Consider the following 18,892-nt stretch of genomic DNA (forward strand, 5'->3'; position numbering starts at 1 on the left):
ACCTGGCACATATACATGAGTTTATTGTTGTTATAATGTACATACACATATACTGCATACAATAGTGTTACAAAACTGTAAGGCAATATCTGTTGTAGTCATCCATCCAGATACATGTCTCTTCTCCTGGCTTTTGTTGAAGTTTGCAAGAGAGAAGAGAAAGCAGATCTTGCAGTGATGGGGCAGGGGGACAACAGAGATGACAAGAAAGCTGTGAGAAATGGGACAGAGAGCGTGGAGACTTCTGGGGACCCCGCTTGCTGGAATAACTGTCTGGCTTACTCTACTCTGACCTGAACCAGCCTTGGCTGGTCATTTCATTTACGTGCCAGGAGTTCCCAGTAATAGGTCTAGTCCTAGGATAGAGCTGGACTAGAGCTCAAAAGACTTCTAGTAGGGCCTGCCCTGTCCTTGCTGCACAAGGGGGAAGACCCTCAGGGCATGCTAGGACCTGGAGCAGCGCTGAGCTTGTACTTTCACCCAGCAAAGGCTTTCCTTCTCCTTGAGAGGGTGCACGGGGGCAAGGGCAGCTCCACAGCATGGCGCCTGCGGTGTACCACTGCTAGCGGTGCTTTCTGTGCTCGCCCGCATGCACGCACTGAACTTCTCTTTCCCATCTGATCCCCAGCTATCAGTACTTGAAGCTGACAGGGAATTTCGAGCGTTCTGCTGGGCTGCAGGCGGGGATAGACCTTGTGACGGTAAGCCTGGGGGGCTTTGGGGTCGACAGGGAAGTTTCTAGTATGTGTCTGGTGCTACCTCTGCCTTTCATACCAAACACACTGGTTTTAGACAAGGGAATAGCCTGGCAGACCTAACCAAATGTAGATGTGTTTCCTGTCCTTCCAGAGTAAGGGTATCACCCTTTATTCTGAGGAGTCTGCGGTCCATTTGGTTCTTGGTCCACCCGCTGGGACTATCAGGAGGGAAATCAGCAGTAGCAGCTTTGTGAGCAGCTTTCTGCCAGGTCGTAGTCATAGTATTTCACACCCATCATTGAACAACCACTCAGTGGCCATTTTGCCAGCCCCTAAGGTCTTGGTTTCTGATGTAGCAATGAATGGCTCTTTAATTCACTCCCATATCTCTGTCTTCCTGCCCCTTACTTAAAGTCAACCTATTTTTTCCCAACCGGTGTGGTTGGTTCCAGGACCCTCACAGCATCATTTTCCTGTGTGACCTCCACATCCACTTCCCAGCTGGAATCATTGATTCAATCCGGAAGCACTGCGTGGAAGGCAAGATGGCTTTTGCACCCATGGTCATGAGGCTGCACTGCGGCATGTCCCCACAGCGGCCTGATGGTAAGGAGTGGACCCACTTTGGCTCAGACCTTGGGGAATGAGGAAAAAAGGAGGTGCCTGCCACTTCTAGATTTGTTCCTCTAGTGCTGTCGAGGTCTGGAGCTTAAGGTACTTTTAGGGCCACTCAGTTAGAGTGCCTTAGTCATAGGATGGGGTTTAACGGTGTCAGGTACCTGGAATTAGAGATCAAAGAGGCAGCAGAGCCCTTTATGTGATGTTTCTCCTGGTCATCTCCTAGGCCTCTCTATGGATTTGAGAACCTTGGAAAACGTCTCCTTTAGTTCTTTCTGTCCATTTCTCTCTTTTCTTAGAGGGCACAGCCTGTCCTGAGGAGAGCTGGTAGCCCAGGGGTGAGGGAAACTAACCCAAGTCAGGGGGGGGAAAGTGGCGTGGATCATCTGAACGTAGGATTTCCTTTAGACAGAGGTGGCCATCCTGAGCCATCCAGGCACAGGGACAATCCTTTGAAGCTGGGACAGTCCAGGTACATTAGGCACTATGCTGCCAGATAGGAGATGTGAGAGGCTCTGCTAACAAGTTCATAGGACAGCCCATGCCCTCTGTCCACAAGCCTTTCTCACTTCCCAAAGCTTTAATATGGCCGGCTCGTGCTGAGTTGACTCTGGTGTCAACATTGTGCTAAAAGTAGCTTGAGTCTCACTCCAGCACCCCTGCTGGAGTCATCAATGGTTCAAAGCACCAACATACCTGTGCTTCTTTTGTGCTGTCCTCAGGCTACTGGGAGGTGAATGGGTTTGGTCTCCTGGGCATATACAAGTCTGACCTGGACAAGATCGGAGGCATGAACACGAAAGAGTTTCGGGACCGCTGGGGAGGAGAGGACTGGGAACTCCTGGACAGGTAGGCATCCATTGCATCATTGTTGTGCTCAGGAGGGGAGACCCAGTAGCTACTGGAGGACCAATGACCAGGGGACTGGGAATCTGAGGAGACTGAGGTGACTAATGACACCATAAGCTCGGTCAGTGAGGGAGAGTCTTTGAGCATGTCCTGACCTCAAACCCAGTAGGCAAGTGGACCCAAAATACACTGCTACAGTCACTGATGAGAGAGGAGCCGTTTCCCAGTGCCTTCCAGCCACACTGCAGATCAGGCACTGGTGATTGTGAAGACTTTGCCCTCTTCAAGCAGCGCAGTGCCCATTGGGTCCAGTTTGGGTCCCTCAGACTTTGCATACTACATATAGCAATTGCCCAGAAGCACAACTGTCAGAGAGACATTTAAAGATCATGAGGTACAGTTACAATTTCTGAGAAGTTTATGATGAGGCATCTCTGCTCTACAAATCCTAGGCCTCTGGGTTTGTAGTTCTAAGTTTGGGGCCTGTCCTGTCTTTTCTGTCAGATGACTGCAGAAAAGACTAGCATCCTGAGCAATCCCATGTTGCCAACTGTCTTTCCTCCTAGCCTGGCGTGTGCAGGCTGCTCCTGACCAGTCCTGCTCTCAAGGGTGCATAAACACTCAGTGAGTGTCGTCAGATGCCTGCTAATGGAAATGAGATACCCCCGAGTTATCCTGCAGTCTTCAATTTGACTGCGGTCTCTTGACAGCAACACAACTTAAAAGGGATTTCTTGGGGCTGAGCCCCCGCAGTATCTCTGCGATCCAGGTTTCCCTAAATCTACCCTTCTCCTTTCTGCCAGGATCTTGCAGGCCGGGCTGGAAGTGGAACGTCTCTCCCTGAGAAACTTTTTCCACTGGTTTCACTCAAAGAGGGGCATGTGGAACCGGCGCCAGCTGAAGACACGGTAGCCTTCAACCCCAAAGCTGCTCAGCAGCACTGTCCACCGTCTCATCTCGACGTGCACTTTATTGAGGCACACAGCCGAGCACACACACTCTTCCTCTGCCTCCAGAGCCCTTCGATGGGATGGCACAGCCGAGGAAGGGACGGTCACACTAGGGGAGCAGGAGCTTCTCTTGTGAGTCGTCGTATCCAAGACGTGGGATCCGTGTCTTGCTGGGAAGGCGTGCGGGGGAGATGTCAACAAGTGAAGGACTCTTATATCCTGCCATGCTGTCTGGCGGATGGTACAGTGGGAGAGGTGCCATATTTTCCATTGAGTCTTGCATGGTGCAAACCAAACACACACAAATCCCAGCTAAGCCCAGAATGGTTTATTTAGAGTAATGCAGATTCTCTTTCAATACTTGACTGAAAAAAAGAAAAAAAAACCCAACCCTCCCTATTTCCCTTCCTTCCCCATCTCTTCAATATCCATGCTTTTGGATAGGGGACCAAAGTATGTTCTCTCAACCCTATTGTGTCCACATGCCCATGTGCTGACCCAAGGAAATCTGGATGCAGAGGAGCTGATAGGCACTTTAGGCTGCTGGTGCTTAGATGTTTCTCTGTGCTTTTCACTTTAGTTGTTATGAAAAACTGCTCATATTCAGCAGATTATGGGCCATGGATGAGATGCAAGTATAATGCCCTTATGAGAGCCATGTTTGCCTGCAGCTGGGCAAGGTGGCAGGGGCTGATGTTACAACTCCACCTAAGTTATTGATCCACTGCCTGAGGATGGTGGAGGGGTTATACAAAGAGGCTAGGAGGGCATCTCAGGAGGAACTTTGCAGCCTTATCTGACAGACATGTGTGTTTGTCCTTAACGATATCAGGGAAACCCTAGCAGGGAAGAAGTGGCAATATTTTATTAGTTGAGATATTGTGATTTTGTCAGAAAAAGAGAAGACAGAGTATTCTGCTCTCTAAATCCTGTACATTTATGCAGCATCTAAAGGTTAATTTAATAAGTTATGGCCTCACAGTTATGTCTTGTCATAGTTTGACTTTTATGTAAAGAGCCAGCTTCTTGGTTGAAGAACCAGCACAGCTATTGGTGCTTCATCTCTGGAACAGCCCTGGGAGCTCTGGCCTGGTACGGAGGAGGAGGCTTCAGGCCTTGGCATGCGCACTGGGTGCAAAGAACAGCAAGGACAGAAGAGGGTTGAGTAACTGAAAGGATGGGCAGACCCATGCTGGCATTGATCCAAGGACTGTGGAAAGAGCCCCCATCTACAGCTGGCCTGATGCTACAGGGAGTTCTCATCCCCTGAAACTCTCATTAGCGTAAGGCAAGACTTTTTACCCCTCTAACCATTTTACAAGACTGTAGAAACCCAGAAATCCCAGCACACTCAGTGCTCTACACTGGAGCTTCGGTGTCCCCATGCCGTGCTGAAAAGGCTGCTGCTGGTCTCAAGCTTCAGGGAAGAGCGTGACATAGGATGCGGCTCGTGGCACCCAGCTCTGTGGGGAGTTGTTGAGAAGTGAGTAATGGAGGTATGCAGGCTGCAAGCAGTGCTGACATGGCACTAGAGCTGTTTGCTTTTTATGCTGATGGAGTGGATGCCAATTTGGAATAGGCATTCATTTATTATTAATTCTGTGGTGTTTGACAAGTCCGTCAAGTTCCACTATTGCAGTAGAAAACTGAACATGCAAGTTCTGGAAGGTGAGATAGAAATCTTGTCAAATCATCTGCTTGCCTCAGTCCAGGTTTTGTGACTGATGGAGTCAAAAAAAGTCAGCCAGATTTCAGAACGTTTCCCTGCGCAGCGTGCAGCTAAGGTGAGACGTAGACAAGAGACGGCTGTGTCTCTGAGTCCACGGAGCCTTTGCCAGAATGCAGGCACTGAATATCTCAAAAGAGGCAGCCTTAGCCTTCTGCCCAGGCCAGAGCAGTCTTTTTATTGAGGGAAGTACTTTACCCATGTAGAGACTAAGAAATGAAACACTGCAGTTGGGGTGAGAGGGAAGAGGCAGTCAACAGTCAACACTATTATTTTTTTAAAAATGTATTGTAGGAGTTTAGGAGGCCAGAGCCCTGTGATGAAATGTTGCAATAAGCTCTGTTTCTGCCTGGAATGTGCAGTGTCAGTCGTGCTCTCGGTGCATGTCAGAGCCTGTGCTTCATTCAGACACAGGCACAACCCTGCGAGTGTGCAGGTGAGCTGCTCTCCAGGCTCCAGGACTGCACCTCCGCAGCCTGTCCGGGCTGGCTTTGTCACGCAATCCCTGTGGAATGGGGAGAGGCTGGCGGGGAGGGTGAGCCTCGGGACGTGGCGAGGTGTTAGCAGGACCCAGCTGTTTGGCCCCATCAAGCAGAGAACGGCATCATGCCTGTTTTGCAGATGGAGAGCTGATGGATTCGGTGGCGGCCCTTATGTCATGCACAGGGAGGAAGGGTGCTTTCGCATCTGGCTTAGCTGTGGTCTGCAGCACCTAAAGTTAGCCCCTGGCATTCATCTGCAGACACTGGTAAGGGTTAGGTGCATCCAGAAGGTAACTCACTTGGCTTAAATGATATGAGTAACCCCTCTTCCTCACCAGAGAGGACAGTCAGCAAAGAGTGGACTGGAAAGTAGGGTGCAGCCCTCACCCCAGCACTGCCAGCAGAATTTGAGGATTTCGCTCCCATGCTTTAGCTGTGACTGTGCTCCTTCTTTCACACCTTGTAACCTAGGCCAGTGGCAAGCAGAACTTTTTACCTCATGAGGACTCCGTGGTGGAGATGTAAGGAGTTAGTGGGTTTCAGCCCAGTTTCCTGATGGCCAGTATCCCCACTGTCAAAGTTGCAGTCACAAACGTTCTTCCCTTGCTATAGCACAGTGGGGATTCTTAGTTGGTATATAAGCATTGTGGTAGTAAATGTGATTAATACTAATTGGCACTCATTGGCAGCCTCCATGGAGGAGCTTGGAGACAGCCCATGGGGACAAAAGCTGTCTTCCAGCCCACACACTCAGAGACCGCTGTGGGTTGTAGGGAGAGAAGAGGCCACACTATCCCTGGCCTGCTGGCCAGCAACAAATTTTGCAGGAGCAGTGCCAGTCTTTGCTCTGAGGCTGCTGCCCCTCTTTCAAAACAACCTGCGGTTTTTCTCCCCAGAGTCCTGATGAGGGGGAGAGCAGGGAGCACAGCAGGAGCAGGAGGTCCCGCAGCCATGCAGTGAAAGGACGTGGTCATCCAGGGCGGTGGCCAGGCCATCGCGGTCCCTGATCAGCAGGTGGTTTGCCCCGTGACTAGTGTTGCACGGTGTGCACTGCCATTGCTAGGAGGGCTCGTCTCTGGGTCCAGCACAACTTCCAGAGAGCAAGAGGGAACCTGGCTTCACCACAGCCGGGAAGCTGAGTCCCCTGACAGTCGATCTCATTTCTGTCACAAGGAAGTTTTTAGGAAGCTGTGCCTGAGTTTGCTGTGAAGTTTACCCCGTGTTTCTGGCCTTCATGTGCATCCTGGCTGCGTCCTGCCTCGATGGTAGGAGGAAATCGGTTGCACGGGATTTCCCGTGCATCAGGCAGGCAGGAGGGAGCTGCGCCGGCAGCTCTCCAGCCGGGGACAGCTGGGGAGGTGATGGGCCATGCTGCAGAAGAGACCTTCCCTGTGGCAGGATGTGGCCAGGCTGGGGACCCCGGGCCCCCAGGCGCAGGGTGCACGGCAAGGTGGCTCTGCCCACAAACGCCAACTCCGTCTTCAGGACTGAATTGTGGGGCTGGGGCTTGTTTTGCAGACCAGCCAAGGGAATGAAGAAGGGCTGGCTTTCATTCTGAGAGAAATGTATTGTGTGAAAATTATAATGTGACTTGTTTTGTCATTGTCTTTAATGTTTGCCCGATATGAACATCTCGCCTCTTCTTATTGCCTACAAATGTTTGAAGTTGATTATTTTTAGATACCGATGCCTTGTGTTAAAAATCTGAACTGTACCTATGAATTATCTGCCTTAAAGTGGCTCTGTGCCTTCAAGACAACTCCTGGGCCACCTCTCTGTTAGAGCTGGGGGATATACTGATTCTCCTCCACGTTTTATAAATACACCGTCTTCCTACAAGAACTCGTTTCTGTCCGTGTGTTACTCACAGCTGCACATGGGATGCATAATTTTTTACTTTTTCATGAACCCAGCTGGCCAGTAGTGGCTGAAAGCCCTTAGCTGGTGGTTTTGCATTGGCTGAAACTAGTTTTTCTGCCCCTACTGTGAAGCCTTTTTCTAGAGGAGACCGGGGTAACAGAGGCTTCCCCGAAACAATCACCCCTCTTTGCTGTTGGTCTTAGGAGAGACCAAGGACCGAGATAAGCAGCACTCGGTGTCGCTCCAGACCTGCCATCCCCTGGACAAAGTGGAAGACGAGTCTTTACCTGTTTCACCAAACAGATCCCGGACTGTGTTCAGCTTTGCTAATTTACATTCTGGTAAATACATAACTGTCATTTCCCACCCTACTCTTTCTATACAACCTTCCTTCAGCTGCAAAAAAGCCACTGTCATTTGCAGGTACCAGCTGGTGCTGGCCCATAGCCCTACCCCACCAGCCATCATGGGCAAGATCATCCATGCGCTCTCCAGAAAAACACCCCTGTGACTTAAACAGAAATTCAGTTCTGTAAGGTAAATATAGAGTACAAATCAAATCTGCCCATATCTCATTTTTAAAGTGTCAGTCACCCCCAGTACCTCCTGAGGACTAATAGGTGGACATTTTTGTGACATTTCTTTCCCAGCAGTGGGAAGAATATGCAAAGAGAAAAATCCATATTGAACTCTGATTCTGCTGTACAATGAAAAAATCATTTAATAATGAGAAAAGCATGTCATTATTTAAATAGGTTATTTATACCAGGTTATTAAGGTACGCATTTTTAGTATGACTACAGGGTTACAAAGTTTAGTCTCAAAAATCTTCACTCTTTCCAAAAAAATCTGAAAAATCATTAATTCAAAGACTTTTTTTAAAGGAAACAAATTGTTCTAGTACAAGAGAATTCCCAGCATTGTCAATATAAAAATTATATTATTTAAAAACATTTATATTAATGATAACACCTTAAATTATAATGGTGACTTTTCAATAAAGTAATACACTATGCACCTGTCATTTCTCATTGTGGCAATAAGCCTAGAGTGTCTTTTTATGTATAATGTTTCTTCATTTTCTACTGAATATTGTCAGGCTACTCTGGTACCATTACGGATAGGCCCCTGGCAATGATATCAGACCATAATATCTATTTTCTGTCATTGTTAATTTTCTTAATGCTGGAAATATCTGATTGTTTTCTTAACCGTTTCACATTTAATTTTATTTTTAAACAACTAGGAAAACATTTGAACTGGTTTTAGCTACATTGACATACACACACTTTCATATCCTCCCATGAGAATATCTTCTTTTTTATTTTGAGAAATCCATTCCAATGTTTGGGAGATAAACTACTAGACAGCATTGCTTTAAGTATAGCAAATTATGCTCAAGACAAAAAAGCTGGACTTTTTTTTTGTTTATTTAGCTTACAAAGTAAATTGTTCAGTCTTCTCTACAAAATGACCCAATCTGGAATATGTGAAGCAGGCAACTAAAATAAGAGATGAGATTTACAGAATCGCACTTTGAAATTGTGTACCTGCTGCTGGTCCTGCAGCTTTCTCTAGCAGAGTTTGCTGTAGCTTCAAAAGGCAACGGAAGATTTCACCCCTTCAGAATTGCAAAAGCGTTATGGTAAGGGGCCGGTATGGCACGAAACGCACGCAGTTTTGAAAGTTTAACCCAGTTCTCTGGTTTCATCAATGGGCTGCTGCTGAGGTCAGTAAAAACGCAGAGGAGAGCTTTCCCCACCAGTCCGCTGGGAAAAGATCCTGCAGGGAAGACAAGAAATGCCGGTAAGGTCACAGCAGGCTCCTCTGTGCTGCACAGGCAGAGAGGAGCCGTCACGGTGTATGGGGTCACTGGGCACCATGGCCACCTCTGCGGGTGTGGGGTGCCGCTCTTCAGCGCCTGCACCCTTCTAGATTCCAAGCCGACAGTGTTTTTAAAGAGGCTTTTGGCCTTTGCATCCTCCCTCATCGTATTGTGTGTCTGTCAAGCTTTCTTGCTGGCTGTTGCCCTGTTATGTTGCATTTAAACTATGTTTACATGTTGCAGGTCATGTACACAAGAGATGTGAACTCTGCTTCTTGACCTAAAGCACTTTTGACCTAAGAACATGTCATTCCCTCATCTGACCTGACATGGGAACGCCAGCATTTGGTTGGACTCTTATTCACAAGACTCTCTCTTGAGAGTTAAATTCTTAAAACAGCCCCTGCCAAACCACATTGGCTGTTGTGAAGAGCTCTTTCACCCCCCACCTCCCCAGCACCTTCCTTTTCTTCTGCTTGGGTAACGCTGCCATCTTTGGATACCTCCCAGAATGCACCTAGTTTTCTTCCCCAAATTTAGCTCCCATGCACAACTGCTATCTGTATCTAGCGTGAGGTTTGCACTTTTCTGAAAACCACTTGCTGCTGCTGAATCCCAGCAGTTGGGATGTTTGGTGTTCTTGCTTTAAAAGACCAAGCAAGGAAAACCTCCTCCTCTGAGGGAATTTGTTCCTGCCTGGAACAAATCCAGCCCTGGATGCCCGTGGAACAACAACATGCCTCTGGAAAGGCATGTTAATTTGTTAATCTGTGCAGCTTTGATTTCTGCTTCTCCATATGCAATGATGTTTTCTGAGCTGGAGAGCCCTTCCAGGGGCTGGCAGTGATAGGAACTCACCCCTTTCTTAGCTGACTCCATTGTCCCATGACTTAATAAGGTCGAAAATTCCTGGTAGGGTAGAGGCCAGTCTTCTGCACCCCAAAGGCCGTGATGAAGATGTTGAGGATGACAGTGATGAAGATGAGAGCTGTGGCAGCATTGTTGAGTATATTCAGGCGGGGTTGCTTTGCGACATCATTCAGGTTCAAACGAGCTGTGCGATACAATGCAAAAAGAAAGGGAGATTTGTAGCTTTGTCCCCCAGCCCCTGCAAGCCATGGCCCTCCAATGGGCCAATCCTAAATAGCCAAATTACTGCTGCATGCTAGCCAGGCATGTGCCATGTGACCCCCCACTACATGGCCATAGGACATGGCAAAGGAAGCCTGGGTGACATGGGGGACAAGGTCAGCAACGTTGTACTGGGGATTGGGAGGCCAGTTCCTCCTTGACACCCAGATCTCACGTATGTGCTGACATGGCTATCAACCCCCTCTTCGCCTCCAGACCAAGAGATATCTGGGTATGTGAATGGGATCAGCACTAGCTGATGGGCATTGATCAGTTCAGATACGGGAACACCCTGGTTAATGGGGCTGTCTGGCCAACAAGCCATGCCTTGTGGCTCAGTTGTGGTCCCCTGTCCCCCTTCTCCTCACAGCTGGCTCCAGCCACCGCGGCTGCCACCGGGAAAGTCTGTGGCATGTGGGGCAGGGGAAGGAACACGCCACAGGATTTCCCGTAGCCTCTGATCCTGTGTCCCACATAAAAACCCACGTAGGATATACAGGAAAAGGCAGCGTTCTGCAGACTTGTAATACTGGGCATGTGTTGGAGGCTGAAATATAGCAACTCCTGTACTGGACGGAGCACTGGGCAAGCCTGTCTGAAATGCTGGTGTTAACTGTACTGTCTGTATGGCACTAGGACAACTGTGGAATTGGTTAGATACGAGGTTAACATAGGGAAAACCTCTGCCTAAATTGTTCCATTAGGCCCCAGCTTGAGTGAGGTGAAAGAGCTAAAATGTGGTATCTGCAGAAGCTGCATGAAGGGACATGTTACAGAATGGGCAGCAAGTGGCCCAAAACCCAGCTCGTTCCCTACGACAGCGATTCAGCAGTGGGGAAATGAAGGAAAAGCAGTGATCAGAGCCGTTACGCAAGAGAAAAAACCAACCCAATCCCGACTTTGAAAAGCAGCAACACAGACCTCCCCACTGCCTGTGTCAAGCTGCCTCCAGCCCTTCCACAGCCCTGGTTGGTGCCAGGGGGAACAATTTGGGGAAGGAGGCTTCTCCCTTCCCACCCCCATGACTGCCAAGCCATGGGGTGTCCTGCTCCTGCAGTACCCTGCAAGGGTGCATGTGCCTCGGTGGCCACCTTACCAGTGATGATGAGGAGAATCCCGATGATCACCTGGAAGAAGAGGGAGATGCTGATGAGCACGATGAGGGTGGTGTAGTACTGGAAGGATGACCCTTGCTCCAGCACCGCTTTGAGCTGCGTGACGTTCGCCATGAACAGCGCCACGTCCAGCATGCTCTCTGCCACGCTCTTCTTTGTCGCGTAGTGATTGATGTTCATCGGCCCGTTAATCCGGAGATGAGGATTCACGCCCTGGGGAGACAGGAGAAACCGCATGAACTGGTACAATTGCTAAGCCAACAGATGTGTCCAAGTCGAATGGGCTGCTGCCTCCCCACGGGGTGTATCTAGAAGGCCTGAAAAGAGTCAAAGTTGCGTGTTTTAAACATGTTGAGAGCACCCAGTTTCCCCTCACAGTCACCTCATGATATTAATAGGCACAAGATACTTGCAGTGATCAAGAGCTCAGCAAGGTTAGAAAAATACTGGGTATTTTTGTGGAAAACAAGCTTGTCCAGAGTTACAATAATGTAGATTACCCAGAACCAGGGATTTTGCAAGGAATATTAAATTCTCTTCCTTCAGGGCACGGACAAGCCTTGAACTTACAGGGGATTGAGAGAGATCTCTTTGGGTCAAGTGTTCAAAGAACTGTCAGTGGCTGGCCTTTACATCTCCTCTGAATGCTTTTTCCTGGCTACTGTCTTAGACAAGAGGCTGGAGCAGATGGGAACATCCACATTTTTGTTTCTGAAACAACAGACGCTATTTCTTCAAAATGTCAGGCACTGAAACACACCGAGACAAGGGGTGGGATCCATCACACCTAACTTTAACTGATCATTCAGGCACATTTTCTTCAGTGGAAAGAAACAGGTATTTACAAGGGGTAAATCACCTGGTTGCCCTTAACCTAATTACAAGCTGTGGGTCATTTGGCTGCTTTTAGCCATCCACCTTTTCACTGTCTGTCTTGTTATGCGAGTTCCTCTGTTAGCTGTCTTGATCCAAGTGATGGAAAAAAAAAAGATAGAAAAGGGGACAATAGTTTTCAATTCACACAGAGTGTCATCAGCTGGTAATAAACCACCAGCAAAGGCAAGAATTACAAAAGATTTGGATATATCTGTAGCAGGCTATGATCTTATTACTTAAAAAGAAAGAAAAAAACACTTCCATGTAGCAGACAGGCTTCAGTTCTGGGTAATCAGCCTCCTGTCTGCTGTAGTAAAGACCAGCAACCTTGCCCTCAGCGCTCTCTGATGGATAACCCTTTAAATCTGGAGGTAAGGGCCAGGTGCAAGCCTGAGGTGACCTCTTTTGCTCAGAGTGGTGGAAGAGATTTCTCCAGATGCACGCTGGAAGTAGGACTGTGCCTACACCAAATAGTAAGTCCTGTTTTGGTCTTTTTGTACCAGCTAAAGTACAAAATGTGATGTTTCCTCCATGCTTTCCAGAGAAAGGTTATGGTTAGTGCTTTGTGCTGCTGTCTCTGGTCTCTCTGCATCCCTGAGTAAGAGTGGCTTTTTCTGTGCTGGGGTGGGAGCTAAGCCAGTGATCCTGGGAGGGCTCTGCATGTGATTGTGTGTCTGATACTGAAATTGGGGCTGGATTTTGGAAGGTGGTTGTGGCCTGTGCCAGCAATCACCATTATGTGAGAAAGATATGTAGTAAAAACTGCCAGGAATGACCGTGTCCAGTTTGAACTGTTGGTGAACCATGATCCCTAAGAAGGGGCTGGCCTGGGGTAGGAAAGTGCTTTGGGGGATTTTTTTATTATTATGCTGATAGCTTAAAGCTTGTAATTTTTGTGGTTTCTAAGAGTAAAGTTACTGTTGTTAAGAGGCTCCTTTGCAAAGCCTGTAATTCTTGCTGTAGAAGGTAGAAATTAAAAGATAGTGGAAGATAGATAGAAGAAGTCTAGAAAGCTGGTAAGGACTTCAAGGCAGCGCGTAGGGATTCAGGACTTTTTGAACAGGACTGTCTGGGGCAGAGCAGAGGTATCTTGCGTCTCAGGGAAAGGAGGCCAGCAAAAGGTCTGATCCTGGGGAATATGTCTTAAAAAACCCTAGATTTAGGTACTGCCCCCTCTCAGCTGGCTTAAAAGCACATGGTCCTGTTGCAACAGAGGTATACCCATACCAAGTGGTGCAAGGTTTGATATTTGACCCTTTTCTTGTGTTTTTCTTTTTTATTCCTGAAGAGTCAGCCCTCTGCCCTGCAGAGTCACAAGGCTGGGCATTCATAGTTTATCTCTGTGTAATGATGAGTTAAGGGGGCGAGAACAAGGGCACTGTACAAACAAGACAGAGCTTTTGTTAAATGAGTGACTGGTACAAGAAGGCTGAGACATCTGTTCCTAGTCCTGGTGTGGAGACAAACAAAATAAGTCAGGAGCTCTTCTTGAATGAAAATACATCCTCCTTTTGAGCTGCTCCCACGCTTCTCTACCTGGAGCGTGAAAGGGGGCAGAGTTGCAATGTGCTGAGCTCTCTGTCCCAGATGATCAGGCCATGAAAATGGAGTGCTTGCACATGGGCGTTTCTCGTCTGGATGAGCGCAGTGACATGTTCCCCTGTCTGGGACATGATACCACAGGCAGGGAAAGCCACTGCTCGCTCACGCAGAGTCACTGGATCTGGGAAACGCGAGCAATGAAAAATTGTAATTGCTGTTTCAAAGACCTGACAGCTGAGGCTTAGTAGATACACAAAGGTAGCCAAAAGGTTACTGGATGATGAAAGCTGGACAATAAGCTTTCACTTATGGAGCTAAACAATCGACCAGTATTATGATGTCACATTTGAGTCCTTATGATGTGGGAGTCCTTCTGATTTTTTTTTTTTTTTTTTGAGCTGTCACAATGCATTTACAGCTTTTCAAAATGGGACCCTTTCTGCTTTTCTTTTGTCTTCAAGTTCAGTCCTGCGTACTGTTGTGTTTTAGGAGCTGATTCACAAGCAGCTCAGGTTTCTTTGCAAGCAGGATTGCCCAGTCAGCTGTGGGGGGTTGTGTGGGATCACTGGGGAGATTAAATTATTCTCTTTGGGTAAAGAGAGCTCTAAGTCAAGTTACAGGACATACATCAGAGGTCATCCAAGTGATTTATGTCATCAGGCTAGACCTGGTGTCTTACTAGTTACTTTGAAAGTGTTCCCCTTCTGAGAGTGGGGATCGCTGCCTTTTTTTGTTTTCCATCAAGGAGAAGAAACCTGGATCTGGCAGTCAGATACCAACTTTATTGTGCAAGCGTTGTTGTAGAGCCAGAATGTCTGCTGGAAAACAGCACTTACCAGTATGCAGCACTTACCCAAGATGGGGATGTATCATTATAGCCCACTTTTCAAGGGTAGGGAATTTAGGACTCGAAAAAGTCCAGTCCGTCACACAATCACACTGGCTGAACTGGTGCTGAAGTTTGGCTCCCGATTCCAATTTCCAGATGTTTTGGCTTTCCATATGAGACAGCCTCTTTCCCCGCAAAGGCTCTGCTGGCTTCAGTGTGATCTCAGGCAAATCCCCTTTCTGCTTCGTTTTGTGTAAACGTGGCACAGCAATACAGATAGATGGGTGCCTCGCTCAGTAGCTACATTTTATAAGTCAGAGGCTTTATTCTTACTCAAAGCTCTCACACAAATAAATATTTAACTCTCATTTCTTTGATATTTTTTAATTTTTGTAGGAGTTCTTATGGAAGGATGCATTAATATCAGCACCAGCATGGGATTTTTTTTTTTTCCCCCCCTCTTTTTAAACTTGATCTCTGGTTTTGCTGTAGGGAGCTGGCAGGTCCCAGGGCCTGTGAAACCTGGCTCTGGCACCAGAGGGCATCCTGAGCTCCACAGCTCACTGGGGCTACCTGAAAAGTTTCCACTGAAATTAGTTTTCAAGGGAAATTCTTTGCTTTTTATTATGTGTTTATTTTTACAAGAAATAGCTACTTTCTTCTGAAAACTTTTGGAGGAGATTTGTTTAAATATTTCTTTCCAAAGCTTGCAGATTTTGTGGCTGAGGGGAGCACAGAACTTTCTTAAAGCTACTTAGACGATTTCTACAAAACCTGTAGCTTTCTCTTCTTATATTTTTCAGGGCAGGAAAAAAACCAATAGGGAGCAGATCTAATTGCAAATCTCTGTGCTTTGTGGGTTTTGTGACCCTATCCCCAGGGGAGAACAGCCTGAAAGAGATAGTGGGACAGCATGAGGCTCACAAGTATGGGAACGATAATCCTCTTCATGGGAGCGCTCTGGCAGAGGGGGATGTCTGAGCAGAAACTGTATTATTGGCCATTAGTTCTGAGGGAAATGCTGGAGGATGCCAAAGAAAACAGAGACATGAATGCAGGCCGCGCACGCGGAGGGTAGGTGCGGAGATGCCCGCCGCGGGGATCCCGGCTGATAAATAGCCAGCCACGCACACACAGAGCGTCAGGCACCAGGGAAAATCCAGTGTATTTTTCCACAGTATTTGCCAGTTGGCAGCTTTAGAAGTACTTTGTAAACATCAGTTGATGAAGGTTAAAGCACGCAGAGAGTTGTCATCTTGCAGGGCAGGAGAGGAGCACAGTTCCCTTTCTACGGGCAGAAAGGGGAGAGATTAAAGGCCCTGCTCTCCATCAATACTCCTACTTTAAGTGCATAGTTATTAGCTACCCTGCTTTTCCAGAGAAGCTCGCTCCCTGCAGCTCCTGACCATTTCACTTGGGATGAAAGGAGCCCATTTTAGTATTTTTGGCCTACGTGCCGTGCCTATGCACAGATGGTGTCAGTGGCAGCACCGGGAACAGCCGCGATTACCAGACGCCTGCCCGCCCCGTGGGTCGGGCTTTCCTCGCAGAGCCGGACATGTTAGCTTGCAGGTGTGAAAGCACGTTTGTGCACAGCTACACGTGTGCAAGAGAAGGGACGCGCAGGGAACGTTTTGGTCAATACCAACTATATTACAAACTCTGTAAGGCAAAGGCTGTTTTTCTCTGATTTGGCACAACAGCAAGCATCTTGGCTGCGTTCCACAAACAAAAGTAATAGTAAACCTCGTCATGGATGCTGCAGGCAAAACGAAAACTGAGTGTTCGGGGCCAGTCCCCCTCTTCAGCCTCTGTGGAAGCTAGTCCAGTTGTTGTGCTTAGGGTTTTTTCTTTTTAATGTAGCCATCTGTTCTGCTCACTAGGGGTCCTGTTCAGAGCCAAATGGTTGTGTTGCCTTCAATTCATATTGGATAAATCCCAGAAAACAAATCAGGGATGCTTTCCTGGTATCTTGGGCTCTCCCTGTGCATGGGAGTGGTCCTGATGGAGATCTTTCTCTGAGGTGTTCCTCCACTTCTGTGACAGGTCACCGCTCAGTAACAGAGGACTTGCTGACACCAACTGTTTGGATGGGAGCTCTCCAACCACAAAGTAACTTCCAGGAGCTGAGGGCCAGCACCTCTTTAGAAGTAGAAGCCTAGGCAAATGGCAGGCACAGATCCCGTGTGCTTGCTAAGCAGTGTTTGTGTTCTCTAGTCTCACCAAACTCCCACTCTCCATTTGCTTTATCCACCTTCTGTGTCTCATCTCACACCCACGAGCAAACTTGGTGAGCGCTCTTGGGGAGAGATGTCACTGTGGTGCAGCACTTGGGACCCTCGTCCTTGAGCTAAGGGGTGCCTAAGTAGGACACTGCTACTGATAAAGGGATGAAAGTGCAGCTGGGTGAGACTGCCAGCAGAGCCTCTTGTTTACCCAGCTGAACGGCTGGCCTCATATTCTCAGTGCAACTCCCTGAGATGAGGCTGCGCAGGAGCAGGAGACTTAACAGCAAAACCTAACACCACGTAGAGCTGAAGTGTCGGAAGCGGGTAGGGAAGCCGGGCAGTCCCCCGTTTGTGGCTGGCAGGGGGGAGCAGAGGGGTGGGGTGAGTCACGAGGTAGCAGAGCCCCATGAGAGCCGGGGCGTCTCTCCTCGCCCTTGCCCTCTGGCTGGCACGGCAGTCGGTTCTGCTTCCCGGCTGGCTGCGGCACTCGCAGCCTGCAGAGACCTGCTTGTCACAGCAAGTGTGTGTGCTCTGCTCTCCGTGTCTCCCTTTCCACGCTTCTTCTTGCCTCTTATTCATCCTGCAGACCCTCTCTGCATTTTCTGTTCAGCTCTTCCTCTCTCCTGTCATCCTCCTCTTCTATTCTCTCCTCCATTCTTTTCTCACCCTGTGCTTTTCACCTTGTCTTTCTGTCATGCTTTTTCCTGCTATCAAGCTCTTCTGCTCTTTAATTCACCGCCTTCCTTGGGCTGCTGTCTCCTTTTTTCTCCCCCACTCTTTTTCCCCTTTGGCACTCTGCTGTATGGTGAGTTTCTTGAATCTGTTCACTCTCAGATGCCACTCACGGCTTCCTATGCTACAGGGCAACATAAATTATGTATCGCTCAAATAACTGTCTTGCCAAATCTATATTAAACTCCCTCGTTAAGTGTATTTATGATACTGAATTGAAGGGATCCAGGAATCGACTGGCAGGCTGCAGGCCTGAGCTGGAATAGAACATAATTTTTCTTTTCCAGGTAGCTGGGATGAGGACAAAGTGGGAAGGGCAGTGATACTGATGGAGGACCCTCCATCCATAGCTCAGAAGCAGTTAGTGGGTTTGGGGGCTCAAGAACTGCTTGGCACCAGCAATTACAATGTGCTGATGCATGATCTCTGATTGTTGAACAGAAGCAATTGGGTGTGTATGTACGGTGGAGGGGGCAGCTCTTTGAATGTATGGAATTGGGAGTGCACTCAAAAGGATTAGTGGGAACAATTATTTCCAAAGCCAGGATATAGAAGCTGGAGGCTATTCAAGTCACTAGTGTTTAGCACCCAGAGCAGTTTTATCCCAGCGTTGGGGGGAGAATGGGGGAGCAAGGGAAGACTAAAAAACAGCTTTACAAGAAAAAATTAAAAGTAGGTTAGCAGAGAAAATGAGTTTATAAAAAATGGAAGAGCAGCCGGGAGGCACAACAGTAACTACTGCATTGTGCTTACAAAGCTAAACACGTTAAGATGAATAAATCCCTAAGCTGGATGGCTTATGGCCCAAAATATTAAGAAAAGCTGGGCCTGATTGCAGGCTGCTGCCAGATCCAAAGAGTGAATGTGTTCATATAAATCATTTTAATACAAAACATTCCTAAAGCAAGGTCCTAAATTTCAACTTCTTCCAAGTCTAAGGGTGTTTGCATCCAATGCCGAGGGGTCAGGTTGATTTCTAAAACATATTAACAGCTGTACTGGATCAGACCAAAGGTCCAACTCCCCTCTAACTGTGGTTTGTAGCAGTTGTGTAGGGTAAAAAAAAAAATAAAATTAGAATGGGACATGCATATAGCAACTGTCCCTTGTGCTCTGTTCACCCAGTGACCTGCAACTCTGTACCCAGAGCCATCCTAGCCCTGGTCTGATGTTGATTTTCATGTGAGGAAACCCAAGATTAATTTGTCATTTGTTGTGTGGATTAGGGCATCCTACTTGCTCTCCCTGGATCTTAGTTTCCCTGTCCGTAAAATAATGAGAATGCTCACATAGGTGATATGTAAGGGGAGAGATGGCTAAGATCTCCTGTAGAAGTGCAGTGCGTGCCTCTGTTGTGCATGTAATACACGTGGACTGAATTCATCATGCACTGAAGCTGATGAAATTAGGTAGATGATTTTCTTATTCCCA

At 47.8% G+C, this 18,892-nt stretch overlaps 2 protein-coding genes across 3 annotated transcripts in view; one reads left to right on the plus strand and one right to left on the minus strand.

The window, feature by feature from the left end:
* B4GALNT3 (beta-1,4-N-acetyl-galactosaminyltransferase 3) overlaps positions 1-3,500 on the plus strand; it is a 72,269-nt gene extending 68,769 nt beyond the window's left edge. Inside the window, exons 17-20 of the mRNA XM_075756576.1 lie at positions 629-701; positions 1,151-1,304; positions 2,039-2,165; positions 2,969-3,500. Coding sequence (XP_075612691.1) covers positions 629-701; positions 1,151-1,304; positions 2,039-2,165; positions 2,969-3,077 — 463 coding nt within the window. The 3' untranslated portion in view covers positions 3,078-3,500. The remainder of the gene's footprint in view (positions 1-628; positions 702-1,150; positions 1,305-2,038; positions 2,166-2,968) is intronic.
* A 4,388-nt stretch (positions 3,501-7,888) lies between these two features.
* Positions 7,889-18,892, minus strand: part of NINJ2 (ninjurin 2) — a 47,660-nt gene continuing 36,656 nt past the window's right edge. The window contains exons 2-4 of one of the 2 annotated variants that reach the window (XM_010298979.2): positions 11,236-11,467; positions 9,867-10,062; positions 7,889-8,965 (exon numbers count right to left, since the gene is read on the minus strand). In XM_010298979.2, the coding sequence (XP_010297281.2) occupies positions 9,899-10,062; positions 11,236-11,467 (396 nt within the window). In that variant the 3' untranslated portion in view covers positions 7,889-8,965; positions 9,867-9,898. The remainder of the gene's footprint in view (positions 8,966-9,866; positions 10,063-11,235; positions 11,468-18,892) is intronic. The other variant, XM_075742890.1, reaches the window with a different exon arrangement.

Source organism: Balearica regulorum, chromosome 1 (genome assembly GCF_011004875.1).
Source record: "Balearica regulorum gibbericeps isolate bBalReg1 chromosome 1, bBalReg1.pri, whole genome shotgun sequence".
Taxonomy (NCBI): Eukaryota; Metazoa; Chordata; class Aves; order Gruiformes; family Gruidae; genus Balearica; species Balearica regulorum.